General features: G+C 42.6%; 1 protein-coding gene across 1 annotated transcript in view; it reads left to right on the top strand.

Annotated features, from left to right (window-relative positions):
* Positions 1–23,051, top strand: part of GFRA2 (GDNF family receptor alpha 2) — a 103,508-nt gene that overhangs the window by 62,967 nt on the left and 17,490 nt on the right. The window contains exons 5-6 of the mRNA XM_043990030.1: positions 21,300–21,409; positions 22,456–22,596. Of these exons, the coding sequence (XP_043845965.1) occupies positions 21,300–21,409; positions 22,456–22,596 (251 nt within the window). The remainder of the gene's footprint in view (positions 1–21,299; positions 21,410–22,455; positions 22,597–23,051) is intronic.

Here is a 23,051-nt window from a genome sequence, read left to right as displayed (position 1 = left end):
TTAGGTTAAAGTCCTGCCAGACACTTGCTTGGTATCAAGCCAAGTCTATGAGCATTTATAAGCCCCGTACTATATGCCAGGCACATAGCTAAGTGATGAAGAGATGAAGAAAGATTAAAAAGTCAGCAACAATCAACGTTCTTGCCTTCAAGGAGCTCACATTCAAATGAAGGAAACAACATGCAAATAACCACATCCATTTGAGATACAGACTGGGTAAAAGGGCAGGTAATCTCAGAGGAAAGGTACAAGCAACTGGGTGGGTGGTGGAGGAGCACTAGGGAAAGGTTTCTTGCAGAAGGTGGGATGTGAGCCTGGGAAGCCAGAAGGTAGAGGTGAGGAGGGAGGAAGCATTCCAGGCATGGGGCACAGCCAGTGTAAAGGCCTGGAGTTGGGAGCTGAAGTCTCATGTATGAAGAATGGCAGGAAGGTCATGCTTGATGAATCTGTAGAGAATGGGAGCAGGAGAAAATGGGAGGAGAAAATTAGAAGAAAACTGGGAAGGTAGGAAGGGGACAGGATGTTAAGAACAGTGTAACCCTGGTCAAGTCATTTAACTTTTCAACTGCTGTTTCCTCATCTGTAAAATGGGGATAATGATATCTTACTGTTCTCATTGGGTTATTGTGAGGATCACTTAAGAGAGAATGCAGGTAAAGTGCTCTGTAAACCTTAAAGTACTCTAAAAATGTCAGTTATGGTATTATTAATGTTAAGACTGATTCACATTTACATAGAGCTTTGGTGTTACAAAGTTCTTCCTATTCATTATTTCATTCCATTCTCCTAGTAAACCTAGGGAGAGATAGGAATGTGGTGGCAAAGGTAGCTGGCCTTGGAAGTGGAGGGGAGAAGTTGGGGAAGCCTGATTCATTGTCTGGTAGAAATACCTATGGCAGAATTTGGAGGCAGTGAGACATGGCTTCTGGATGACATTAAAGCCGGGCAGTTCTATGTGATGGATAGATAGATTGATCGATGTGGGTATATACATAGGAATGGGACATGTGGCTCTGTGGGAGTGTGTTGACTGAACCTCCACTCATATGTACCCAGGTATGTGTGAGAGGGACATTGGGAAGATGCCCTGGTCATGGAGATCTTAGCAGGGGAGAGTGTGGGGACATGGCTTGGATTGAAAGGCCACCAGCAATGAGCAACAGCCTATTCAGAAACTATGTTCTCTGTGCTTGAACTTACTTCACAGGGTCTAACTTTCTATCTATATCTATATTTCCCTCTCTCTCTTTCTTTCTCTATACCTATATCTATGCCTAATCTATCTATAGAAAATATATGTATATACATACCCTATATGATATATGAAAAACTATATATGTACATATACTAACTATATATAGTCTAACTATTATATCTCCTAATACACAATCTATATTATCTATAAATAATATGGTATATAGATATTTATAGATAATATATGTTGTGGATATGCATATGTTTATATATAACAAATATGTATGATGTGTATATATATGACACATATACATACGAGTATATATTTATATGCATGTATGGATTATGTATCTCTTTTGCAAACTCTAGCACAGCTAAGGGGAAAGAAAGAAGAAAAAGCAGAAAAAGCTGACTTCAGCAGCTGCAGTTTGCTGTATTTTTCATCTTGCACTCAGCAAGTTGGGACCCACAAATAATCTGGTCTTATATGCTTCACTGATGCTGCCGCTTAAGAATTTCCTATCCTCCAAAGGCAGTATATTCACAGGAGCCAGGGACGAGGGGAAACTTAATTTTTCATCGTCTCCCTGCTACCCGAGCTGGCTGCCTGGGCTGGAGGAGAAGCCTGTTTGACAGGGCACAGAGTCAGAGTAGAGGGGAGGGGAGGAGGAACAGCATTGGGCCAGGAAGGGGGTGGGTAATTAATTTCTGAACAGTTTCTGGAATCAGCTAAACATTTCCTTTTAACCAGTTTCCCCAGCCTCACATCCTTTGTTAGTTCAGGAAAAATGTCATTCATAATGGATGCTGCCTTGATAAATTGTTCCTGAGGAGTACAGCATTCTCATTAGTCTATATAATGAGAGAGGCTCTGAGCAGTGGCAAAGCTGCCCAGATATTTGCCTGGTAATAAAAAAAAAGGTGCCTACACAGTGTGCTAATAATAGCGAGCCTGGGCTCTCTGGGCTTGGGGGTGATGGCCTAAGGCCCACTGGGACTTTGAGTTAGAGGTCCTCTGTGGTTCTTATAGAATCAGATGAAGGTTCAAAACCCTGTTTTTCCTTTGTAGCTGGCAAGATGTTATCTCTACTGCCCTCCTTAGCCTGGGTTTTATTGCTATGTTCCAGAGGGATGATCTTGGCTTCCCTTCTTTGAGGGTTTATCTACTGACTAAGTCAAACAGGGGAGTTTGAGCAGAAGAGAGAATGGGGCTGTCTCCTTGTGTAAAGAAAAGCTTCCTAGCAATTATATCTGGGGTTCTTAACCTTTCTTGTGTTGTGAACCCCTTGACTGACTGATGAAGGCCATGGACCCCTTCTAAAAATAATGTTTTTAAATGTATAACATAAAATACAGAAGATTGCAGAGGACCACAAATCTTATGAAATACAGCTATCAAAATATTTAAAAAAAACTAATTTATGAACCTCAAATTAAAAATCCTGAATTAGGGTCTTCTAAAAGTCCAACTCACTGCCTTGGGGGAGTAGTGGGTTCTTCCTGATGAGGGTTTGGATAAGCTCTGAGGTTCCTTCAACTGAGATTGTGTAAGTGGACACTTGCCCTTCGTCCATCTGACCCTTTAGACTCTCTTTCCCATTTTATCCCAGAAGTACTTGTTAGAGTTTAGTAATGCTTAAGGAGGCCTAGTAATTATTTCGAGCCAATGGGGCCTCATCTGGCACATTTCAACTTCTAGGAAATAATGAAAGTCTTCTCCAAGCTCTGTGGTGAATCACCCGGCATCACTTTGATCAGTGGAGTGGGTGGGACCTCCTAGGGCATGTTTATGGGCATTGGAATTGAAGTCCCCAAGTCAATGCCATGTCTCCTCAACTTACTAGGCAGTGTGCTTGAGGTCTTGACCCAAATTTTATTTCCCTAAATGAGACACTTGAGGAGCCAACACTTAAAAAAAAAGAGAACGTGTGGGGCCTCTACTTTAGGAAGAAAAGTCAGGGACAGTAGGTAAGTGTGGAGAGTGGGGGTAAGGTTAGAAGCATATAGAGTAGGCCCTAAATACAGCAGGGCCCTTGTTGTTGAAGGAGGTCACCAACATGGATCTGTCTCCCGGTCTTTTCCTGTGTTGGGATTTAAAAGGAAATGATTGAACCTGAAAGTGTAGTGATGGACTGAATTTTAGAAGGTTTGTATTCTGACCTTTTCTTAGGTAGGGATTTCCTCTATAAGATCTATAGCAATTTAGCCTCCTACAGATGCCTAGTGATGGGGAGCTGTCCATTGTACGTACCTGCCTCATAGGTAGAAGAAGAAGCTACTTCTTTCATAGAAGGTCTAGCCTCTTGACACAGGTTGGGATTCTCCTTTGCTCCTTTGTATTCTCTTTCCTCATTGTTTTTTCCTTTTTAGTGCGTCTTCCATTCTTTAAAGGAATGCTTCTTCCTCATAATCAGAAACTTCAAGAAGCATTTCCTTTAGCTCCCTTATCAAATTCTTCTCCCAGGGAGACCAACCTAGGCTACTGTGCTCATGGAGCTATTGCCTTGCACTGGCAGAAACCAAATGGTGCCGTTTTTTCTCAGGTTACTTCAATAGTCTCCTTGCCTTCCCTAATTGCTGATACTGAGATCCTTAATTGTATGACACTCTTACCGTAACTGCTGTGGTGAGATGCCTTGTTGTTGTTGTTGCTGTTGTGCCTGTTTGCTGCACAGTGTGAGCTCTTTTCTGGAGGGCTCTTGAGCTAGGCCTTCTTACCTTAACTCTGGTTATTTCTTGTTTTCGGATCAGGGGCATTTAATAGATTCCACCAAATCACTAATGTAAGCAGTGACTGCGGCCAGTCATTGCCTATGAGGTCATGGTAAAATCCTAACTTTTAGTACTAGAGGGATCAGGCAAACATTTTATTATAATTTTATTTTTAAGTACTCAATATAGTATTATTGTGGGGTTAAGTGAATTGCCCAGGGGTCACACAGCTACTAAGTGTCAAGTGTCTGAAGCCAGATTTGAACTCAGGGTCCTCCTGAATCCAGGGCATTCTTTATCTACTGCACCACCCCAGCTGCCCCCTATAATTTTATTTTGAAATAAAAATGTCTTTATCCTCTATTTTTGTACCTTATGGATAAAAATGTACTGCATTGGTTAACTCAGCTTTGTTCTTCAAGGTATTTTTTTTGTGGGGGGGTAGGGCAATGAGGGTTAAGTTACTTGCCCAGGGTCACACAGCTAGTAAGTGTCAAGTGTCTGAGGTCGGATTTGAACTCAGGTTCTCCTGAATCCAGAACCCGTTCTTTAACCACTGTGCCACCTAGCTGTCCCACAAGGTATTCTTAAATTCTAGTCCTGAGTTCTTGTTATATCTTACCTCTTCCTTATCCTTCTCAGGAATTGAGCAGACATCAGATCCTTTCAATTTGACCCTTGCCTCCTCTCTGTGCCACTGACCAACATATATCTGCATTCATGTAGTAATTGGCCATGCTATCATGGAGTCTGGCTAGATTAGGAAGACAAAGAAACTTTTCTGGGACAGGAAGGGATAGGAAATGGAGGTAGGACTGTTGATTGGAAGAGTATCTATGCTATAAGAAAAAAAAAGGCTTGAAAACTGCCAAGACCAAGAAAAACCCAGGAAAATGGACCTTCACCACATGGTCCACCTGTGATGGTGGGGACAGCTGGCAGGTGAGGCTGGAATATTTCAGGAACCCACTGATGCTGGTGGAATTTGACCTGCTTAGTTTCTTTATCCCTGCCCACCTGCTTCTGTTGCCTGCACAAGTACCTGCCACCCCCCCACCCAGGGTATCAGACCTGAAAAACATTTCTCTGAGACTGAGAAGAAAAGCAACCGCGAACCACTGGCAGGGACCATATCAGCATTCAGAGAAAGTTGAAAGAAATCTTTCAGCTGGCTGGCTACCTCGCTCAGGGCTAACCCACACTCTTAACACAATAATAAGTCAATCCTCACTGAATAATTATAGAGAGCCTTCATAAGTATTGACTTAATGTGACAGCAAGGTCTATAGTGACTCGGGGTTTGCTTATGTAAACACAATCTCTTGTTCAGCTTACTTAGCAGTTCAATGAAATAGAAACAGTCCTTCAATTAAAAATCAAATGATGCATACGTTTAATTCTTTTCTCCTCTTACAGGGTAATAATAGGTTTGGAACACAGGTGAAGGGATGGTGGGGGGAATGGAGGCAACCGTATCTGCATGTCTGTCTGTTTTTGGAGAGGCCATATGGTATCATGTTCCAGGTCAGTGCCCTGAGTAAGGAAACCCCTATTCCTGTGTTTAAGAGCTGGTGGTTGGATTGTGAATACATGGATGCACGGTCTGGGGATGTGTATATCCACATGTGTGCAGATATGGGAGTAGAGAACTGTTAGAGCCGTGAGGATTTAGGATGGCTTTCATCTTATCTAGCTTTATTGCTTTCTGTGTGTCCTGATGGAGTTTCACCTTGTGTGTCTGTTCATGCTAAGACCCATTCTGGTCAACTGGGATCATTGTCTTTAGCCTTGGAAGCCAAGGCTCCTTACTCTTTGATTCCCACAAAAATCAGTGATGCTCACTGAGTGGCAAGGAGGGCCTGTACAGGCACAGGAGAAAATGGAGAAATAGGGGGATAGTGGACTAAGGGGACTGTGATTTTGTTAGGTGGTGCCAGAGAAAGATGTTTACTCAGGAGGCCCATTTTGCTTCATATGAAGGGTAGGAATTAAAGACTAGTAGCCTGGAGATATTGTTTATGTCTTGGTGTTTCCTTAGCAGAGAGGCAGTTCCCTCCTGCTCAAACTGGTTGAAATAATCTACCACAATCCACCTTGGTGATATTAAAACAGTAAAGACAAGGAGGCAGGACACAGTGGGGGCTTTGGTTTCTTATCCTAGTGGATTAGTATGGCTGGTACTTTGGGAAAAGCTCATGAAGAACAGTTTCTTTTAGGGGCAGGCTTGTCCTTGAATCCTTAGATTATCAAAGGCCAAGATGCACCCCCCTCTCCAGATTTCATGACAGTCCCTGTATGAAGCTTTTATTCCTGAAGCATTCTTAATCTCTGAACTAAAGAAAATGTCAGTGATGCTAGGGATGCATGTGTCAACCTCAGTCCAATGTTTATTTAGCACTTTCTATGTGCCAGGAACTGTGCTAAATACTAGTTATGTTGATTTGATTTGATTTTTGCCTAGGTCTTTTTATATTTATGATATTCTGGCTTCTGTGAATTTGGACTGAAAGTTTCACTCATGAGTGAAAACCATAGAGAGGACAGGCTCAGTGGCACTTCCCAACTAGAGAAATCAGTATCAGAAGCAGAGATATACCTAGGGCAAGGCAACTGGCGATTTGATCCATGGTGATGAATTTAGGGGGCATTGAATTTAGAAAGTGCTAATAGTACTTGCAGTCCTTCAGCAATGGAGGGGGGAACCCCAAAGCTGAGCATTTAATTAGCAGGAATAATTAATTAAAATAGCCAAGTAGCAGGGGGTATCCTGCAGTGGGTACCCCATCCTACTCTGTCTCCTCTTCAGGGAAGCCTACCCAGCAGCAGCTTCATGCCCATGTCTTAGAAGTGTTTGTGTTCCACAGTGCCTTCCCCATTCACTTTGTGCTATTTACCCTGGCTACAGTTTGTGGTACTTGACCCAGGGCATAGAAATTCCATTTACAGGTCTGGTCAAAAGGCAGGTATTCCACTGAAAGCCAGACTCCTCATTGTGTTGGACACAATGAGCAGTCTGAAGAGGTGAGTCTGGTGGCATAGAAGTGAATGGAGTGCCTGGGAAGGCAAGCAAGGCAGCTGCCCCATCAATGGATTTCACTTTCCCCATTCCTTGTGCCATGGAACATTGATTCTGCTCAGGTATGCCCTGTGCTCCTTGAGGGAATCATCAGAAAGCCATTCCAAGGCACTTCTATTAAAGTTATTCCCCCCCCTCCTGCATTGTTGTAAATTATCTGTGAAGCCCATATGGAATAATCTGGGCTTCTTGAGAGATCTTTTTTCCTGGGTACACACCATTTGCATACTCTGCTTGTTTGCACCAGGCAGCAGTTTGGGCTGCTGCTGGGGATGACCTCTGGAGCTTGTTGCTCTGGCTCCTTCTTATTGCCCAACGAGGCAGCCTCCTGGCTAGCTGAAGCTGCTTTTTGGGGGTGTTGGGGTTAGTGGCAGTTTGTCTCTCAGCTATCCTGGATTCTTTTCTTTAGAAGTGTTAGACTAAAGAGCAGGAAGAACATAGTTCTAGGTCAGATAGACTACAGAAAGAAAAGAGGGGAAAAATGGGAAGCCCTGGCTGAAATATGGTCTTGGGTAATCATCTCCTGTACAGATGGACCTTCCCTCCATTCCCATCTGGGAGCCTGCAGGCTTGTCCTAAGGGTAACAATGCCAGAGTCAGGGGGCCTAGGCAAAGCAGAGGCTTGCTCATGCACTCCAGACTAGAGGAGGACACAGCTGCCGGCAATAGTTGATTATGTATGACCTGGCTCTTTAAGGGAGCATCAAAATTCCTTTGATGCTGGTGTTTGAGAAGCATGGCTGGGAAAAACTGGCCCCTGAGAATTCAGAAGGACAGTTGGCCTTGTGGCTGGAGTGATTGAAACTGAACAGAAGCAGGGACTAGTGTGTGGTGTGAATGTGAGTCAGTTTGGTGTGTGAGACTGGTGCACTGCTTGAGATCTCAGAGCCCCAGGGGTGTCTTTGTGTGCAGGCAGGAGCAGGAATACTAAGACAAGTGGAAAATCTGGCTCTACTTGTGCTGAACCCAGAAGCAAGAGACCTCTGACCAGGGCCCTCAACACAGGGATATCAGTGTTGAGGCTCGTGATGAGAAAACTCAATTTGATCCTTTTCTACTAAATTCTGAGTCTCTCTTAGGGAAAAGAGGGCCCAGGGTGGGCCCAGGGCTCCACCTGCTCCCAGAACTCTGTGTAGGAATGTGAATGAGTGTATTTAGGTCAAATCAGGTTTGGATTCTGAGTCAGGGACTCAGGAAATTTCCCTTGTATCATCGCCTTCCCTCTTGAGAGGGATAGGTGGAAATCTGGAGACTAGATCTGAGGATTCTTGAGTCCACAGGTACCCAAGGCTTTCAAGCCACAAAGCTGTTCTGGAGATATTTCCAATTTCAGCTGACAGGGCTCTGTTGGGGGGAATTTCACTTTAAACCTCTGAATTTTTCTAGACTGGAATCCTTTTGAAAAGAATCTTGCATGGAGGAGATGCTTATCAATGAGACCTCATTGAGGTGGGTTCTCATTTGTTATCAGTCAGCACCCTTTTCTCAGTCTAGGTTCTGGGGCCTAAAAGTAGTACAGGAAATTCCTCATCATTCTGGATTTAGTGGTTAGACATCTTCTTGTGATTCCCACTCTTCATTCAGGAGCAATGGGCAGAAATAGCAGAGAGGAAGATTTCTGCTTGGTGTAAGGAGAAGCTTCCCAGTCATTAGAGGCATCCTTGAGTGGATTGGGCTGCCCTAGATGAAGAGTTCTCCTCCTCCTCCTCCTCCTTCTTTTGTGGGGCAATGGGGGTTAAGTGACTTGCCCAGGGTCACACAGCTAGTAAGTATCAAGTGTCTGAGGCCAGATTTGAACTCAGGTACTCCTGAATCCAGGGCCCGTGCTTTATCCACTACGCCACCTAGCCACCCCCTCTCCTCCTTCTTCTTCTAGTTGGGGCTGGTTGATGGTGTCACAGAAGACATGGTACAGGTTGGCTTCAGAGGGCCTTTCTAGGTCTGAGATTCTGTGGTTTTCATCACCCTGTTTAAATCTCTGGCTTCCTAGGAGGAAGGCTAATTGCTGTCCCCAAATATGTTGGGCTGTCATCTTGGCCTTCATGCCTGTTGTGAGGGGAGGGGAGAGGTGTGTGTGTGTGTGTGTGTGTGTGTGTGTGTGTGTGTGTGTGTGTGTGTGTGTGTGTGTGAGAGAGAGAGAGAGAGAGAGAGAGAGAGAGAGAGAGAGAGAGAGAGAGAGAGAATGAATCGAAAAGGTGATCATAGCGGAGCTTTGAAACCTGTTCTGTGCCTGCTTGAGGTGCTTCTTACAGGAGGGAAAACACACAATCTGGGTGAATTTGGGAGAGGGAGGAGACAGAGAGGAAAAGGGGGGAGACAGGTAGGGCTGAAGGATTAGTTTTCTGAAAATCTAACCCTTTCTTCCTTTTCCCCTTCACTCCCTCTGTGTATATTTCCTATATAGAAATAATTCAGGGGTGTAGTTTTCTTTATTACCTCTCCTGTCAGTGTCCTCTTTCTTTGGCAGAAATGGTCACAGCCAGTGAGGAAGCTAACCCAAAGAGAAGGTTAGTTTTCTGGACGTGTGTACCTGCTTCCTTGAGCTGGGAGCAGCTGGTTGGCTCATTCTTCTCACTCTGCTGCCGAAAAGGACTCTGTGTGTGTGTGTGCATGTGTGTATGTGCATGCACGTACACGCGCTCCATTGCTCTATCTTTTGTGGAGGCACTAAAAGGCAGAAATCTGAGAAACCATGGGGCTGTTCCAGGAAAGGTCTATTCTTGGCAGCTAGAACTACATCCAAGAAACCGACTAACTCATGGTGTATTGTGGTGAAGAGTGACATCTGGCTCAGAGATTGTGCAGAGATTACCAGCTGGCATGTCATGTATTATGGAAAGAATAACATTTACCTTGGAGAATGCTGTCTACCAAGACTGAGGCCATGAGTGTTTGCACAGCAGCCTGGCATCCTAGTTGGGCCTGGAACTTTTCATGTACCTCAGAGGAAACAGATATCCCTCAGTCTCTGATACTGACAGAAGGCATCCAATATGGTGGACTTTATCATGTGTGAGGGGGAGGTGTAGAGAGAAATCCTCGCAACCCAGTGACCCGTGGTGATATGAACCTGGTGTTTTTCTAAATGCCATCATTTATCTTTCCAGCTTGCCTTGGATCCAAGGGTAGTGAGAATGAATGAACAGAAGCTTCATCATTTCTTTTCACCATGCCCAACCTTTCTGCTCTCTGCTCTTCTCAGGTCTAATTTCTCCTCTATTTTCATTGAATAGGATGTCCTCTTTGGAGGACTGATAAGATCCTTCTGTGATAGGGGGAAAACAGCAATGGGAGGAAGAAGGGAGTCGTTTGGAAGGGGAGGTCTTGCTGTGTAGCTGGTGCAGGATCCTCTGCGAGCTCAAGAGCATGCTACTTGTGGGTTCTTCTCTGCTTAACCCTCAAGGGTGGCACGAAGAGGGCTTTTGATGGTGGGATATGGATCTTCTGGGTTCATGGCATTGTGCCATCAGACTCTTTGATCCTGGCCAGGTGATGAGGAAACAGGAGACGTTTCTCTCATATATTCTCACTCCTCTGAGATGACAGACCTCATATCTTCAAGGGGGCAGAGGTTCCTTTCACCTCCAGAGCCGATCCCAAGAGAAACTATTCCTCTACTTTTACTTGCTTGTGGTAGACAGTAGCCCCCCTCCCATTTCAATGTTATCATCAAGCAGGGTTATAAAAATAATATTGTTTCACATTTGCATAACCCTCTTTATTATTTTCAAAAAAAATTCTCATTTCTATGATTTCACTTGATTCTAATGGAGACTCTAGGAGGGAGCTAAGGGCAGGTATTCTATTCAATGTTTATGAGGCACTTATTATATTCAAGGCTCTGTGGTAAGTGTTAGGAATATAAAGATAAAACCAGATGCACCCCTGCCCTAAAGGAGCTTATAAGTGAGCAGCATTATAGCTTCACATATGAGGAACCCTAGAGCTGGAGCCAGAAGTCACTGAAGAGTAACAATGTCAGAATTGAAAGGATTTTGAGAAATCATCTAGTTGATTGGTCAATAAACATTTATTAAGCACCTGCTATATTCTAGGGACTATGCTAAGTGTTGAGGATACAAAGAAAGGCAAAAGACAATCATTGCTCTTAAGGAACTCAGTCTAATGGAGGAGATAATGTACCAACAGCTATGTATAAACAGCATCTCTCTCTCTCTCTCTCTCTCTCTCTCTCTCTCTCTCTCTCCCTCTCCTTCTCCCTCTCCCTTTCCCTCTCATTCGTATACCGGCATACATACACGTGTGTGTCCATCCCCGTGTGTATAGACACATATAATTGAGAAATTGGGTATAATTAGCAGAGAGAAGGCAGAGAGAAGTTAAGGGGTACTAGGAAAAGTTTCTCATAGAAGATGAGATTTTAGCCAGGACGTGAAGGAAGTCAGGGAAACCAGGTGATAGAGATAAGAAGGGAGAGATTCCAGACCACTGGAGATAGCCAGTGAAAATGCCTGAAATCAGGACATAGAAACAACAAAGAGGCCAGTGTCACTGGATTGAAGAATACATGGGTAGAGTAAGGTATGAGAAAACTAGAGAACTAGGAAGGGATTGGTCAGATTATGAAGGGCTTTTTTCAGTGTCAATCCTGGAGGTGATAGGGAACTGCAGGAATTTATTGAAGGGAGTGGGGAGTAACATGGTCAGACCTGTGCTTTCGGAAGGTCAGTCTGATGGTTGAGTGGAGGATGGAATGGAGAGACTTGAGGCAGACCAACCCACCATCAGGCTATCACGATAGTCTAGGCATGAGGTGATGAGGAACTGAACTAGAGTGGTGGCAGTGTCAGAGGAGAGAAGAGGGCATACTGGAAAGATGTTACCAAGGTAGAAATAAGCTCCATTATGACATGACCAATATGTATTCATCCAGCCTTTGCTTGAAGACTTTCAATGAGGGGGAGCCTTTTAACTCCTGGGGAAGCTGATTCAACTTTTAGATAGCTGCAATTGTTAGGGAAGTCTTTCCCAACATCAATCCTAAATATGTCCCTTTCCTCATAACTTCTAGTCTTACTTTCTGTGGTTAAGCAACATAAGTGCCCTTCATCAATTGAATTCAATTCAGCTAAACTCAGTTCAGTTCAAGGAGTGTTTATATTTTAGGGTTTCTTTTAGGAGATAACTGTTGGATTCTTTCAATTTCTCTTCTACATTCAGGTTCTAAGATAGCTGGGTAGTTTTATAATTTCTTGGAATATGATGTTGTTGTTGATGCTTGTTTATGGCTTTCAGGGAGTCCAGTGGTTTTTGAATCATCTCTCTCCAAGAGAATTTATAAAGCACCCACTATGTTACAGTCACTGTTCCACATTCCAGATTTTTCAAGTACTTTAAGCTAACTACCTTCCTCTTGCCCCACCTCCAGTTTTTTTTCTTCTCCAGGCTAAACATCCCTAGTTCCTCAAAAGTTCTTCATACATGATGGGCTTGAGTCCCTTCACCATTCTAGTGGCTCTCCAGCTTATCAACTTTCCTCCTGATGGAATATAGAATTCTAGATGTTTGTACAGCAGGTTTCTGGATCATCCCCCCTTTTCCAGGAAGTTCTGGCTCTCTTCATGAAGTACAAGATTGCATTACCTCTTTGGGGTTGCCATATCATGCCATTGACTTATGTGGAGCTTGTAGTCCCCTGTAAACTCCAGATCTTTTTCAGACAAACTGCTCTGTCTGTTTTGTGAATTAGATTATAGCCTTGAGTCTTACTCCAGTAATCTTTCCTTTCAAGGGTGTGCTGATAAATGTTTGTCTAACAGCAAAGTATATATGCAAGGGGGAGAATGTATATGCAACAAAGTCTTAAATTTAATCTGTTAATATTGTCTCCATTTCTTAAGCCTAGACAACCAAAAAAAACAGTAACTCAAGCCCTGATTTGCTTATTTTTGAGGTGTCACATTGAAAATTTAACAATCTGGGGGCAGCTAGGTGGCGTGGTGGGTAGAGCACCGGCCCTGGAGTCAGGAGTACCTGAGTTCAAATCCAGCCTCAGACACTTAACACTTACTAGCTATGTGACCCTGGGCAAGTCACTTAACCCCAATTGCCTCACTAAAAAAAAAAAAAAAAAGGAAAAGAAAATTTAACAATCCGTAAGCCTTTTTGAGAGGGCTTGAGCATACCACTGTACCATAATGCCTTGTTCCTCACTACTGGAGATCTACTCTGACTCATTCCCCAAGGCCTTTGCAATGTCAAAAATGCCTGGTCATAGCCTTTCTTACCTTCTCTTTTACTTACTTTCTCTTCCTACAGATGGCTTATCCTAATTCCTTTGGGATTCTTAGAAAAACATTTTTCATTCCTTCAAGATTTCATTTATAAGTAAAATTTCTTCTCCTCAACTTTTACAAGCACCCCTTGAATACTCTTTTTGTTTGTTTGTTTTTGCAGGGCAATGAGGGTTAAGTGACTTGCCCAGGGTCACACAGCTAGTAAGTGCTTGAATACTCTTATAACCAATATCTGGGACCAATGATAATCAAGGGAGAGAGAGAAGAGAGACAAGATTGATGGAAAACCTTGGGTTGAGGCTGCAGGCCAGAGAGGCAATCCAGTTCGAGAGAGAGATGACTATGAAGATATCCAGTATGTCATGCTAAAATTTAAAGCATCTGGGAGGCTTCCAGCTCTTGCAGAAGCTGAGCATGGAAGCCAAATGTGATGGACAATATGCTTATTTCTGGGAAGATTAAAGTAGACTGTGCTTTATCACCTCTGATTAGCACAGATTAATTGGCCTTGTGGAAACCTTTTGTGAGGTATCATATTTCATTCCTATCAAACAGCCAGTTTACCAGTAAGTGTAAAATGTTTGTTCTATACCTGGGTTTCCACCAGGATTATAGTGTATGCAAAAAAAGAAGAAAGGAGCAGTTTTCTCCTATTTGGAGGAGTTTGCCTGTAAATTACGGGGAGGAGGCTCATATAGGTGAAACAATTAGAGAATAATGTGAGTCATGACAGAATTTATTGCTTCATTGTGTCATTTGATTACAAAGTACTGTGTGCTCCCAAAGGAGGGAGAGACTAATCAGTCAACAAGCATTTATTAAGCACCTTCTGTGTACCAAGATCTATACTGGATGTTAGGGGTACTAATACAAAGTAAGGAACTATCCCTACCCTGAGTGGATCAATGGCATCTGGAAAAATGAAGGAAGATTTTGTGGAGGTGGTGGGACTTGAGGTAGGCCTTGAGTTTGTGCTGTTAGAAGAAGGGGTGAAGAATTCTGAATGTTGTAGGGATCATTGAGGCAAATTGACAGTATTGGAATAATACCCTTTTCCCCCTTTTATAGGATATGGAATTTGGCTAGCTCTTTGCAGATCCTGTCCTTGGCAGCTCTGTTCTTAACTCTTCATTCCTATCCTGGTCTTCTCCTTGATCTCCTGGCCTCCCAGTTGGTTTTTCTAACACAATGTCCTAGAACTTCCTTAGGGCTGAGATCTTGCTCTATCTCCTCTAATATCTTGTGGAATGAGGACTAAAACATTGCCTATCTTCTTCTAAGCCTCCAAATACCAACCGCCTCTTCTTGGTTATTATGGCTATAAGCCCCATTCAGATTTCTAAAGGTCAGGGTTGTGTGTACAGCTATTCTTCATTCTAGTCATATAAACACTGTTTAGACTGATTCTGATCTAGCCTACATTACATCTCTCTCTTTCCACTTTTGTGGCAAAAGCCAACCTGGTCTGGGAAAGAAGGTCACCAGGTTCTGCAGAGGTGAAGGAACAATCTAAAATACTACTTTTCTTTCATTCTGGGGTCTGATTATGGGATGTATAATTTGGGCATAGGAGGAAGGGACAGAAACAAATGTGTTTCTTTTTAAAGTGATGTGGGAGATGGGATTTATTTCATCTGCCTTTTTTCCTCAGGCTTCCTGGAAGGAAGCAAATTAATAATGTAATGTGGGCTAGTTATATGTAAAGAGTATGTTACTCACATGCCTTCACTCAGTCATGGATTGGGAGTTGCTTCTGCAGCAAGGAGAATAGGCTGTCTTCAACCACCTATATGCCCTTGTCTACTGTTCTGCATCTTCTTGTGCTATTACCATCACTGCTAGCTGACATTTATATAACACTTTAAGCACTTTGTAAAACACTTTGTGTATGTTATCTCATTTGATCCTCTGCGAGGTAGGCACTTTTACTATTTCCATTTTATAGTTGAGGAAAATAAGAGATTCAGTGACACAGGGTCACAGAGTTGTTGGTCCTCCCAGGCTTCCCTGACTCTGAGTTCATCACAATACCCACCATTCTCTCCCTAGGTTACCAGCCTGGTTTAGGGGTTTGGTTTGTCCATGGCTAGAAGGAGCATTCTACTTCCATTGTCTGTGATCAATCAATAAACATTTATTAAGTGCTGACTATGTGCAAGGCAATGTGCTAAGCAGTGGAGATACAAAAAGAGGCAAAAGATATTCCCTTCCCTGAAGGAACTAACAATCTAAGGGGAGACAACATGCAAACAAATATTTACAAAGCAAGCTACATACAAGGTAAATAGGAAGTAATAACAAAGAGAAGGCACTAGGAGGGGTTGAGGAAGAATTCCTGTCAGAGATGCAATTTTATTTGGGACTTAGAGGAATTCCGGGAAGTCAGTAGGTAGAATTGAGAAAGAGAGTTCCAGTCATGGGAAATAGCCAGAGAAAATCCCTGGATTCAAGAGATGGAGTGTCTCATTTGTGGAAGAGGTAAGAGTATGTGGGGTGCAGCTACATGGTGCAATGGATAAAGCACCAGCCCTGGATTCAGGAGTACCTGAGTTCAAATCCGGCCTGATACACTTGACACTTATTAGCTGTGTGACTCTGGGCAAGTCACTTAACCCCCATTGCCCCGCAAAAAAAACCCCAAAAACAAAAACAAAAAAATATATATATGAAGGAAGAATTTGGCAGAATTTGGAAGAAGTTGAGAAAAATTTGAAAAATGATCTCCAGGGCCAGATTCTGCACTAGATACCACTGCTTGGTTGTAAAAGAAGCAAGAAAAAGACAAATAAGGAGGATATAAAAGAAAGAAGTAGGATTAAGAAGAAAACTAGGGGGAGTGGAATTTAGAAGAGGTAAATTCAACAAGGTTAAGGGGAAGGTAGTTGGCAAGTCAAGAAGTTGGCAACTTGGTAAGCTAAGAAAAGATAAGTAAAAGGATTAGTGGGGTAAGCAAATTAATTGAGTGAGTAGGTGGGTGGGGCAAACTGTTGGAATAGAAGATTTGTGCATGGATAAAGGGTAGATTCCCAGGTCTGGGACTGTGGAGTTGTTGAGAAAACAAAGCAATTTAGAGTTGGTAAGTTATTAAGGAGTAATCATTGACTGCAAGAAATTTTAACTTAAGGTAGGGGTGTAAATATCCACAAGTAGTTTCAAGAAACAAGCCTAGAAGTCTTAACTACTATGGACAGTAGGGGATATTGTGCAATGACTGGTATCTCGTGTGTGATATATATATTTCTGCTGAAGCTAAGTGATTATCATCTGTGTTCCAAGGGTAGACTGATCTCTCTCCTGGAAGAGAGGATTGAAGGAATTCAAGAATGCTTCTCCATATTCTAGGTTGTTAGGGAGAATGAAGGGTTCTGAAGGAATAGAGAGATGCAAGGATTCAATGGGAAAAAGGAACCTGAAGTGGAGGATGGAATACTTGACTCTTGTCTGGATGAGAGAGAATGGGAGAATGTTATATAGAGGAAAAGTCGAAGGAAAAGGGTACCTGTACAATTAGAGCTTAAAAAGAGATTTCAGGCTTTTGCCAAAGAAGAGATAGCAGATGCCCCAAGGAAGAGGAAGCTGTTTTTCCTTCCAGCAATGATTTGGTAAAACTACCCAAACTATCATTATAGGCAGATAGGTGACTCAGTAGACTTGGCTAGGTGGATCACTGGACCTGGAGTCAAGTTTGAGTTCAAATCTGGCCTCAGACATTTCCTAGCTCTGGGATCCTGGGGAAGACAATATTTGCCTGCCTCAGTTCCCTAATCTGTAAAATGCAGATAATAACACCTGCCCTCCCAGTGTTGTTGTGAGAATAAAAATGAGATAATATTTATGGAGCACTAGATAAAAGACTTTATAAACCAGCTAAATGCTAGCTAGCATGTGGTAATCCATTTGCCAAAGTATAAAGGAAAAAGAGTAGAGTTGCGGTCATTGGTAAGGGCTACTCAGGGCTACTGAGGTAGCTATTTGTTGACTTGAAACAACAGTAGAGAAGTCTGTTGTCTTTCTGGGCCATGTATCCAAGACATAACAGAGAACCTTCTGAGACTTATCAAAACAAACGATGATGATGCTTTTTGATGATTCATATGGGTACAAATGGAACCTAAAACAGATTCCTATTAAAGGCAAGAATTGCAGAAGAGAAAAATTAATTTGGGAAGTGAATAGCTAATATAATAAAATGGTATCTGAGAGTGGTACTATTTGGATCTCTGGATCATAGCTTATTATATAGGACTGACAGATTCTTGGTGAGGGATGGAGAATGCCTAACAAAGGCTGGCAAGAATATATTTGCCAGAAAAAAAAAACAAAAAAACAAAACAAGAATGTATTTGCCAGGTGCCCTGCAAATATAATAATAATAATAATAATAATAATAATATAAAGACTTTAAATTAAAAATGTTAGGGAAATCAAAAGACTGCCTGCATTTATCCCCAAGGTTAAATACTATATAGAGAATAGCAAAAAAAAAAATGGCCCCTGAGACATCCAGAAAGATATTGGAAACAAAATCCAAGAAAGGAACTACTAGCAAAACCAATGGCTGCAAGGGTCTCTATGCCAACATTCAAAGTATAGGCATCACATGGGAAGAACCATAGGTCCTAATGCAAGGGAGCAAATTTGACCTCAGAGGTATCATTGAGACAACTAATTGGGAAGAAACTCATGGCTGGACCCTGGTTCTGCATAAGTGTACCATATTGAAAAAGAATAGTATAGTTTACCTAGATTTTAGCAAAGCTTTAAGTTTCTTGTGGAAAAGATGGAGAGATAATATAATCAGATAAAATTCAAACTAGTTTGTATGTTGTCTTGGGGTGCTTGACTTAGGTCACCCAAATCTTGGTCAAAGAGACATCAACTTCTATATAACCTGTCTTCACAAAAGGAAGAATCAACATTTCCCCAGACCTACTGGAGCAAAAGCAATGAGTAGGAATACACCCATTAGCCCAAACTTAGAATTACTTTTACTGTCTGGTGAAATCTTGGACTGGGTAAACCAACCAATATTGGTTGCTTTTTGGATGTAGACGTAGGAAAGGGTAAAACCTTGGTCCTAATACAATAAGTAGTTATTAAATGGAAGAGAGAAATACTCCTTTCTCACAAACCCATGAGAGGTGGGTGTTGTTATTATCCTGATTTAACAATTGTGTTAACTGAGGCAGGCAGAGTATAAGTGATTTTTACAAAGGTCACCCTGTGTTTGAGACTGGTTTTGAACTCAAGTCTTCCTGTAAACAGTCCCAGTGCTTTATCTACTACACCACACAACCAAGATCAGTGGGAGAAAGTTTCAAAGAGACAAATTTAGACTTGAGGTCAGGAAAAACTACCCACCAATTTGCACTGTCCAAAAGTGGAACGGCTGCCTCAAGAGGTAGTAGTTTCCCTGTCTTTAGAAGTCTTTCAGGCATAGACTGGCCAACCATTTATTGTGTATGTTATAGTGGGGATTCCTTTAGTGTGTGTATTAAATTAGGTGACTGCTGAGGTACCTCCCAATTTTCCAATTCTATGATACCATGATCCCCTGGGTATTGATCACAGCAAATAGGCCCCATGTTTGAACCAGTGGAAAGGCATAGACTGAATATTCTCTGTGAATAGATAGAGAAGCAATGATTCTGAATGCACACAGGTACTGAAGGGCCAGGAGGGCAAGCAAAGGTGTCCTCAGGGCCAGAAAAAGAGAGAGTGAGCAAGGGGAGATTCTGGTATCTGGAAGGGTTTCAACTTCAATCAGAGCTTCTCTCAGAGACACTCCCTTGAGACTATGAGAACAACGAGCACTGAAAAAACCAGATAGGTTTTTCCCTGTGAATTTTTACAGACTCTGAGGCCTGAGATTTTTCACACAGTTTTTAGACTGACTCGTGCATGAGCTAGGTGGTGGTGAGGGTGGGAAGTGGGAGGATGGGTGATTAGGTCCTTTCTGCCCAGCCTGAATGGCATTTCTTTCATAATGTAAAAGGGGAAAAGGAAGCCACTACATCTGACCAAAGTCACAGATCTTGCCTCTGCTTCTCCCCTTGAACTCCACTGGCATCTTCATAGAGAGCCAGTTGTGTTTGTGTTCCCTCCCTCCCCCCTTAGCCAAAATTTTAAGTGGTAAAAAAATGATGGGGAGCTGAATTTTTCCTACAGTCATAGAACTGGAAGGGACCTTAGGCACCATCTTGTCCAACCCTCTTGTTTTAGAGATGAGAAAATTGACATTGAGAAAGGGGAGGTAGGACTGATCCCAGATCACAGAGATAATAGGTGTTGGTGTCAGGATTTGAATCCAGTTGTCCTACTTATAAGTCTAGTGTTCTTTCAACAACTGGTATCCCCTACTCAGAACTAACGATATTGCTTTGAAAGTTAGGGTGAGGTGATTCGGGCCTGGGCAACTAGAACAGGAAAAGAAATTTCTACTTAGGTTAGACTCTGTTGTTGCCCAGATTTGAAGCAAGGAGAGACTGATAGATAATAAGAATATTTTATATTTGTCTCTCTCTAAAGGGTGATCTCACATAATCCTCACACATCTCTGTGAGGTAGATGGGGTTGGAAGTATTATCCTTATTTTAGAAATAGGGAAATTGATGGTCAAAGTGGCCTGCCCAAGCTCCCTCTGGTGAATAGAGAAGAGGCTAGGCCCAAATAATTTTTCCTAGCTGTTTCTGAAGTTAAGTGCTGCAGGGGATGGAGCCCTGGACCCAGAGTCAGGAAGTTTTAATCCATTTTCAGGCACTTACTAGTTGTGTGACCCTAGACAAGTCACTTAACCTATCTGTCTCAGTTTTCTCAACTGTAAAATGTGGATAATAATAGTACCTACCTCTCAGGGTTATGGTGAAGATCAAATGAGATAATATTATAAAATCCCAGTCCTGGCACATAGAATGTACTTAATAAATGCTTTTTCCTTCCTTCCTTCTATCCTTCCTTTCTCCCTTCCCTCTGTCCCCCTCTCCCTCCTTCCTTCCTTCCTTCTTTCCTTCTTCCTTCCTTCCTTCCTTCCTTCCTTCCCATTCCTTCCTTCCTTCCTTCCTTCCTTCTTCCTTCCTTCTTCCTACCTTCCTTCCTTCCTTCTTTCTTTTGTCTATTGGGGCATTAGTTTGTTTTGGAGTGAAGGAACTATAGAAAACAAATACTTTCTATGCTCCTTCCCATATCTTTTCCTCCTTCCCTTTCTCAATACCTCTTTTTCCTCTCCCATTCCCTTTTCCCTTTCCCTTCTCCTTTTCTATTCCCTTCTCTTCTCCATTTTTTTTTCCATTCATTTTCCCCGTGCCTTCCCCTACGAGTGGCATGCTGTTAAGGCAAAGAGCTCTGGATTTTTTGAAATTGAAGGACACTGAATTTGAGCAAGTTAACTTTATACCTCACAGAAACTCAGTTTCTCTATTAGTAACAGGAGGAAATTAGATTGATCAGAAGGCCTCTAAAGTCCCTTCCAGCTCTACATTCACAATTCATAATGTAATGAATGCTATATATTTAAATGCTACAAATGTGCTACTTTATTGCATGCATTATCTGTGTTCCACACTGTGTTGGGCTGGAAGTGGGGGGATATAATGATAAATGTTATTACTACTTCTAGTTCATATTCTATAGTACTTTAGGGCTTTCTTCACAATTCCATGACATTGTAAGATCCTTAAGGACAGGGACTGTCTTTTGGCTCTTTTTGCATCCCCATCATTTAGCACGGTGTGCGGCACACATTAGACACTTAATTAATGTTTATTGACAGACCGAGGTAGGTAGGCAAATACAAATGCAGGATTCCTGCTTTCAAGGAACTTACAATCTAGTAGGGACACAAGACTTACACCCCTGCATGAAACAGCACTGAACAACATGAGAGCATAAAATTATTCTCTCTTATTTCTCCCTTTCACTTCCTCATTTTTTTCTCCTTACCTCCTAACCCTGCATTGCTTGGAAGGTATGGAGAAGAGAACTTTTTCCACTGGACCAGATGAAGAAAAAAAAGAGGAGGAAAAAAATCAGCCTAATCACACTCCTGTTTTTCATCTCATCAGGTCCCGGTTGGCAGACTTCCATGCCAATTGTCGTGTCTCTTACCAGACAACGACCAGCTGCCCTTCAGACAACTACCAGGCATGTCTGGGCTCCTATGCAGGCATGATTGGTAAGCCTCTCTACTGATGTTCCTTGGAGTAAAGGTGACCTTTTTGCTTTTCCTAGTCTTTGCAGGGTTTAGAATTGCTTGTAGGTTGAGTTTGCTATTCAATGGGTGTGTGTTGACTTGCTGAAGACTCATACAGTGGTAGCTAATTGTGGGAATCAGAGGACATTCTTGGAACCAGATCCCCTATGTGGTAGAGTAGGTTGGCTGCCCTTGGGATAGCCAGAGGTCTTAAAGAGGTACTGAAGTTGGGGGGTCAGCAGGTAGGACTTGAACTATGAAAAAGGGTGGATGGAAAGGAAGGATGTTTAAAATAGGGGAGGGAATGAAAACAAGTACTTATTAAGCACTTACTATGTGCCAGGAATTGTGCTAACCATTTTTTACAAATATCTCATTTTATCCTCACAACAATTTTGGGAACTAGGTGCTGTTGTTATCCCCATCTTACAATTGAGGAATCTGAGGCAGACAGAGTTGAAGTGAGTTGCCAGGGTTTCATCGTCAGTAGGTGCCTGAGATCAGAATTTGAACTCAGATCTTTTTCTTTTTCTTTTCTTTTTTTTTTGTGGGGCAATGAGGGTTAAGTGACTTGCCCAAGGTCACACAGCTAGTAAGTGTCAAGTGTCTAAATCCAGATTTGAACTCAGGTCCTCCTGAATCCAGGACCGGTGCTTTATCCGCTGCACCACCTAGCTGCTCGAACTCAGATCTTTTTGACTCCAGGCCCAACTCTCTGTCAGCTGGGTCACATGACTACACTAATGAAGGGGAAAGCAAGCTTCCTGATGTTCAGAAAGCAGGACTCTGGGGTTTCCTTTTCTGCCTTAAATTAGTGAGGAGGCATGTGACTCTTTATGTCTCAATTTCCCCCAGTGGTAATGGAAACTGTGACATCTAGATTAATATCATGATGCTGGTAGAGAGCTTGTGTCTACCCAAGGGTATGTGGTATTCTGAGGTCCTAGGAAGAGAGGGAAGAAGGGAAAAAATATGCTGTCATCTTCACCTTCCTCTTCCCTCCTCCCCACCTTCCCCTGTTTCCTCAGGGTTTGATATGACACCAAACTATGTGGACTCCAACCCTACCAGCATTGTGGTATCCCCTTGGTGTAGTTGCCGAGGGAGTGGAAACATGGAGGAAGAGTGTGAAAAGTTCCTGAAAGACTTCACAGAGAACCCATGTCTCAGTAAGTTCTTGTGGCCCTGGAGGGTCCTGGTCATCTCTTGGCTGCCCTTGTTCCTCCTCTTGACAGCACGGCATGGGTCATCTCTACGGGGGCATCTGGCTCATACCAAAGATACTGGGTCTTTGCAGATTCTTCAGGTCTGGACTTTGGGGTTGGGTCTTTTGAGGTTTATGTTCTGGGGGCCTAAAACTGTGTTATCTGCTCATTCAGGTGGCCTGATGGCTCTAGTCAAGTCTTCTTTGTTAACTTAGCCCCTGGGGATACTCTTTCCACTAAGCCACTGTCCACAGTAGTTTTTTCCATTTAGTGTGTCCATTATGTCATGGAATCAGAGCTATGTTCCTTGAAAGTCATCCAACACCCCATCTTAGATAGCAACAGAAGTAGCACCTCCTGTCTGGTGGTGCTACAGATGCAGAGGCGGCTGAACCCCGATGTCAGAGGATATCAGTCCC

Source organism: Dromiciops gliroides, chromosome 2 (genome assembly GCF_019393635.1).
Source record: "Dromiciops gliroides isolate mDroGli1 chromosome 2, mDroGli1.pri, whole genome shotgun sequence".
In the NCBI taxonomy this organism is placed as follows: Eukaryota; Metazoa; Chordata; class Mammalia; order Microbiotheria; family Microbiotheriidae; genus Dromiciops; species Dromiciops gliroides.
Note: the sequence above shows the minus strand (reverse complement) of the source record. Positions and strands in the feature narration are given on the sequence as shown.